We start from the raw sequence: 6,762 nt of genomic DNA on the forward strand, positions 1-6,762 counted from the left end.
GGCAGGTCATGCTGGGAAGTGTAGTTCCAAAGCACCTGGAGTGCCACAGGATTCTCTATCTCTAATATACCTGAAAAAATTATATACATTATATTAAAAAGCAACAAATATGCGTTCTCCTCTATGGAAAAAAATGTCAATTACTATTTCGTTGTCACAAGTAGTTTTGGTGAATGTAGTTAAAACACAGACTTATAGCAGCTGCCAAAAATAAATGTCACAGATGTTATGGTAATGTAACACACACACGCACACACAAACACACACAGTCCCGTGCATCTCTATCGCCTGTCTAGATTTATACTGCATGCAATATAAATCTAATCATCGCCGGTATTCTGTCAGTTGAGAACACTAGCCATGACTGATCGCTCCGCTGGTGCAGCGCTTTGTGCTGAGTGATCTGTGTGGAGGGATCTGAGCTTAACTAGATTTCTTAGCGCACTGTTCCGCCTCCCTGTGTGTACGGGGCATTAGCCTTGAAAAAAGATCAAGTAGATTTAGATATAGAACCAACCAATCACCTCCTAACTGCCTTGTTGCTGGTTGGTTTGAAAATTGACCTGAGCTGATTGGATGGGACTTTATCTCTGGACACTTTAGTTCTCTCCACGGCATAGTAGACAGACCACTTATGCTGCTTTCACATCGCAAAATGAAGGATCGCACTGGGACTTTTAAACTGGTCAGTCCCGGAGCGAACCTTCATTTTGTCATTTTCACATCCCCACAGCGAACCGGCAATAATCCCGGTTCGCTGATGTCATTGGGGGCATGGTGGGGAATCGGCACGTCATCGGGGGCAGGGAAGATGGCAGCGCTTAGGGCTGGCGCTGCTCCAAGCGCTGCGTCCTCCTTAGAGTGAACGGGAAATGGGTCGTTCAACCCATTCACACCGCCAAACAACACGGCAACAAACCGGTAAGAACTCTGCTTTCTTACTCGTTTAAATTACCCTGTTGCTACCCGTTTTAGGGACACGATAACCCTTTTCACATCGCAACTAATTCCCAGGTACAAGCCGTTTTGACCCTGTAATTAGTGCAATGCGAAAAGGGTATCAGAGGCATATTTATTAAAGTGTTAATAGAGAGAGAGAGAGAGATACAGTATAAACTTTAGCTCCAAACTAGGGACACCATCAGTTCAGCTGGACCCCAGTAAAATGGATGGGGTGGGGTCTCTGGGAGGGGCGTGGCTATGTCTCTGTGAAAAAAAAGAGCGAGAGGAAAAGGACAGGCTGCCGCTGTCTATTGATAGTGTAAATCATACCTTGTGGAGACAGCAATAGGTAAAATGTGTATAAAGAGTGTATGCAGTACTGTAAGTGTGACAGTACTGCAGGTTACTGCAGCAAGCAGTTGGTGCAGCAAGCAGTTGGTGCAGCAAGCAGTGAATAGGCTGGACAAGTAGACCATAGCAACAAATCAGCTGTTCATAGCAACGAATCAGCTTCCAGGTATTATTACAGAAGCACATTTTATAAAGAGTCAGATAAAATCTGATTGGTTGGTATGAGCAACTTCCCCACTTTTGTCACTGCTTGATACATCTCACTTTCTATAAGAATAATATGTACTGTACATGAAACTAAGTTTACTGTAGCAGAATTTTATTTGCAATAAACTTTAATTTGTCTATTAGAAAAATGTTGCGGTTGCTCAAGACATTGTTAACAATGTAGTAACGATATACTGTACTAGTATACATTTTGTAAAACATATACTATTAGAATCATCTATACATATGTCTAGTGTCCATTAGTGTGTCTCAGAAACAAGGTAGCAGAATAGCTTTCGAAGTATTTGCCTCAAGCGGGCTTACAAGTTTGGCATATTTATCCCATGTATTCAAATTATCAGAGATTTCCCTGGGCTTATTAGGGCATGAATTGAAAAGGTCCAATCCTTATTGTCTGGTCTCAACTTCAAAACCTGACATTTGTTTGGAAATTAAAATATATATATATATAACATGATTTTGGGGGGTCCGGCACTCCTCCTTGTAATCCAATAGCCTCGGTGCCTTCCACAAAGCAATGTAGAGACGATGTACCGAAGTACTAGGGCGGCACTCAAAGGACTTTCACAGGTCACAAAAAACTGCAGACTACACCGGCAGTTGGTGCTGACGTTTCGATAATTTAATATCGCCATCAAAATCTTTGATAACGATATTAAATTATCGAAACGTCAGCACCAACTGCCGGTGTAGTCTGCAGTTTTTTGTGACCTGTGAAAGTCCTTTGAGTGCCGCCCTAGTACTTCGGTACATCGTCTCTCTCTCTCTCTCTCTCTCTCTCTCTCTCTCTCTCTCTCTCTCTCTCTCTCTCTCTCTCTCTCTCTCTCTCTCTCTCTCTCTCTCTCTCTATATATATATATATATATATATATATATATATATATATATATATATATATGGTCCGGGGGGATGGCGGCACTTGGGTGAAAGAAAATTCCACACTCAGGTCTCACCAACGTTTCTGGGCTATCTAGCCCCTTTATCAAGGTTCTTCCTGCACCTCGATAAAGGGGCTAGATAGCCCAGAAACATTGGTGATACCTACCTGAGTGTGGAGTTTTCTTTCAGCCCAGTGCCGCCATCCCCCCGGACCCTGTATTTAGCAGTCCTAGTGCTGCACATTGGCGGGCACCGATTTGTCATACTTTTTGTGAACCTGTTTCATTTATGGTGGTGTTCATAGGAGAGCCTTCATCTACTGCATATATATATATATATATATATATCCAAAACACAATAATGGACCAATTCTATATAATAAAATCTGTATGCTGCTCCTCACCTCTTGGAACCTATTCTGGTTGCTTCGATGGTCATGCTGTGCGCATGTGCATATGCATTTCTGCGCAGGTGAATATGCAGGGTGCATGCACCCACGGTGAACAGGGTACACGCACCCAACTCAGCAGGTGGGGGCGGAGAGGGGTGTGGGGCTCTGGGCAGCCTCATTACCATATGGGAACGCCCAGCTTTCCTTGGGCGTTCCCATGAGAATGCTGGGCATTGTCATAGTAATGAGGGCATGACGGACAGTCGGGGGCGGGAAACTGACATCACCGGATGTCAGCTGCCCGTGTACTTCCCTCCTAAGTGGACACGCCCATGTAAGGTTGCACAGAGCAATCTTTTATATGCGTGGGCCTTCACAATCATTCAATGGTCATGGACCATTGAATGATGGGGTAGGGTCCCCAGAGCCTGCGAATGGATGTTTATGTTACACATCCATTCGCAGCCTGTGCAGGCAGAACCGCGCTGCAAGGGGGCGGGCGATTGGCCCAGCATTCAGCGTGACATGGTTTGGTCTACTCACAAGGCTGCAAATTCACAGCCTTGTGAGTCAACCAGAATAACCCCTCTAGTGTGTGTGAGTGTGTGTGTGTTTGTGTGTGTGAGTGTGTTTGTATTCAAGTATTGTGCATCCATTAAATGGCACCCGATAAAGCATTTTCTGGGCGTTCCCCGGCCATTGGGAGGGGGGCTGCTGATACCATCAGCGGCCTCCTTCTCCACATGGACTTCACAGCTCTGATAATTACCTGCGAACACATTCACAACTGTTCACAGAGGCGGGGAAGTGCAGGGGCATTTGTTCACCGTGTTGGCTACCTGCTCGCTGCGCTGGCAGAATCGGGCCCCAGGTGACCTTCTGTGTACCACGGGAATGATCTCCATGCATTAAATAAATAGTTTGCATTATCCTCTCTACAACACTCATCTGTATATTTCATTTTTATTAAACAAGTTAACTGTAAAATTCATATTTTAAGCAAACAACAAGACATTTTTTGCAATAACCAATTAATGTGGAGAAGCATTTCACATATCTATTGATTACATAGCCAATACTTTGCATATATATAATAACATATATTAGGCGCATCCAATAAGGATATTGGGTACTTATGTATTATCTGGGCTCCCATGTTAAATGCACCCCATTTTTTCATACCCCTACTATCCAACTACGCATGGAGTTGATTTTATATAGTGTGGCGAGCGCAGCGAGCCACCGTGCCCGAAGCGTGGTGAGCGCAGCGAGCCCCGCGAGGGGACGCGGTCTCATAAGAAAAACGGGAGTCCAGATATTACATAAGTACCGGATATTGTAATTTATTGCATACAGTACTAATCATGGAATCTGACTTTTTTCCACCCAGGAAAAAAAATTGTGCGCAAAATGGCGGAAACTAATAAAACTGTGGTAAACAGTTTTGTTTTGTTGGCTTTTGCTGATTTGCACCAATTCCAGAACCTACTTGTCTTTGTTTTTCTACTGACCTACATTACATGTATTATGGGGAACATGACGATTGTTGTCCTTGTTAGTAAGGAACCTTCTCTTCATACCGTCATGTATTTTTTTATATGTGTATTCTCTTTTTTAGAAATTATGTTTGTTTCTGTCACCGCCCCAAAACTATTGACCACTCTGATTGCGGGTAATAATATTATTTCCTTTGTGGAATGCTTTACCCAAATGTATATCTTCCTTTCCTCTGGATCAACTGAATGTTTTCTCCTTGTAACAATGGTCTTTGACCGACATTTGGCTATAAATAATTCTTTGCACTACTCAGCTATAATGACGCCTGCTTTTTGTGTTGGGTTGGCCTTGTTACCATGGATCCTTGGATTTGGCCTAATTTTAGTCCCTGTGGTCATCACAGCATACTTGGACTTCTGTGGCCCCAATAGGATCAACCACTTCTTCTGTGATTTGGCTCCAGTGCAGGACTTGTCATGTTCCGATCCCTTCATTAGCAACATATCTACAATTATAGTCACAATATTAATTGTTATTATTCCTTTTAATATAATTTTAGGACTCTATATTCATATAATAATAACTGTTTCGAAGATCAAAAGTAATACAGGAAAACAGAAAGCCTTTTCCACATGTTCATCTCATCTCATAGTAGGTGGCTTATTTTATAGCACTGCCATCATTGTGTACGCCAAACCTAAGGGAAATCGCTATGACAAATATCTTAGTTTTATCTACACAGTATTCACACCTATGATTAACCCTTTTATTTATACCTTTAGGAACAGAGATGTCAAGAAGGCATTCAAGAATTCATTCAAAAACCTAATAAAACCAGTTCCAGTATAAATTTTGGGTTTTACTAAACAGGCCATATATATATATTTAGATGTTTTGTTTTCTTAACATAAAATTCAGGGTTTTTTTGTTTTGTTTTTATCCTATTTGACATCATCAGTGTTTAAAGAAGATTGAAACATTGGATCACATGGTAACCATGTCACATGACTCAATCCTGTTCACTAGGCAGCATAAATTCACTGCCTATTGAACAGGTAAATGCTGCCCCACCAAATGCATGCCACCCACCTTACCCACCTTACACTTACATATCTGCTCAGAGGCGGCCGCACAGAGGAAAAATCATTTGGTGATCGCACACCATTCAATGAGTTTTCCTCCCTTTGTGGATAATAGTTAAGCCCCATACACATGGTGCGATTTCAGAAATAATCACGGTCATTGTGAGGCCAAAGTAAGTAGCAACAGGGACATTACCCTCTAGGCACCTCCTCCATGAAGCGCTAGTCGTGCTAGAGTCTATTCTCACTGATAAAAATGGATATTTAACTGAGCAAGGATTGCGGCTTCTTACACAGGGTATGTGCCCTAAAATTACAAGATAGAGATGGTGACAGCAGAACCAGTTGGAATTTACAACTATGCAGGACTGGTAACTATAATATTGCTATTGCCTCTGGAGAAACTTTTAAATGATTGAAATGCTATGTGTTTTATGTTGTTTGTCTTGTCTTCTTAAAGTGACAGCTATATCTTTCTGTTGCTGTCACCGTCTCTATCCTCCAAGGTACGTCACTTGCGTTGAGTTCATGAGATTTATTTTACCAGATAAGAATGAAATTAACACCCTCTTCATCAACCTTCTCGTTAGTGATCAAGAGATTCATTTCAAAATTCTTTTGAGGGGGCCCAAGCAAACCAAGCACTTCAGTCAGAAAATGTTCAGTACCTGTCACTGAAGTGCTTGATTTGTTAAACTATGTTTGTCCTTTTCTTAGCTAACTTTTCTAATTGTCTCAAATTTGGAGACATATTTGGTTCAGTTGTTAACACTTTGAAAAGAAAAACACTAAGGGTGAAATGTAATAGGATGAGAGAATCAGAAAGTGAGAGATTTGGTTAGAATTTTTTTTTTTTTTTAAAGGGGCAATCTCTTTTTACTCGTCAAACATTCATTCTCAGCTTACGCATTGTCGACCCTTTGATCCACACCCAAACTGGTTTTGCAGTGTAAATGATTGCTGCTTTAAAAAAAATCTGGAGATTTCTTAACAGATCTCTCACTTTCTGATTCTCTCGCCCTATTACATTTAACCCAAAGAATGTAAAACTGTCCCCTATGTCAAGGACTACTCTTATTTGCAGTTTAGATGAATTTGAAACATCCTAAGGCACCAAGCACGGTTATTCCCTCGCAGTGAGCATATGCTTACAGTATATTCACTTTGATTCAGTTTAATGCTTTATTTACTTGTTATAATTTATTTTATTACCGTTAATGGGCATTATTCAGAACTTAACATCAGAATTTAAAGTTACAGTATAGTAGCAGAAAAAAAGTTTAAACCCACTACAGGTTTTGCTAGAGCTGCTCTTTAATTAAGAAGCAAACAGCTTGTTAATGAGAACTGTTTAACGAATGAACCGAAAAAAAAATAGTCCCCTGTGTAAAA

General features: G+C 41.2%; 1 protein-coding gene across 1 annotated transcript; it reads left to right on the plus strand.

The window, feature by feature from the left end:
* Positions 1-4,201: 4,201 nt before the first annotated feature.
* On the plus strand, positions 4,202-5,137 carry LOC146049579 (olfactory receptor 6C4-like). The gene has a single exon (XM_083166102.1). The coding sequence runs from the start codon at positions 4,202-4,204 to the stop codon at positions 5,135-5,137; it is 936 nt and encodes a 311-aa protein (XP_083022228.1).
* Positions 5,138-6,762: the final 1,625 nt, after the last annotated feature.

The sequence above is a fragment of the Crinia signifera genome, chromosome 12 (genome assembly GCF_055691185.1).
Source record: "Crinia signifera chromosome 12, ASM5569118v1, whole genome shotgun sequence".
Taxonomy (NCBI): domain Eukaryota; kingdom Metazoa; phylum Chordata; class Amphibia; order Anura; family Myobatrachidae; genus Crinia; species Crinia signifera.

What these genes read in the sequence shown, in the direction of transcription:
- LOC146049579 (XM_083166102.1), top strand. Translation starts at nt 4,202, where the DNA reads ATGGCGGAAACTAATAAAACTGTGGTAAACAGTTTTGTTTTGTTGGCT.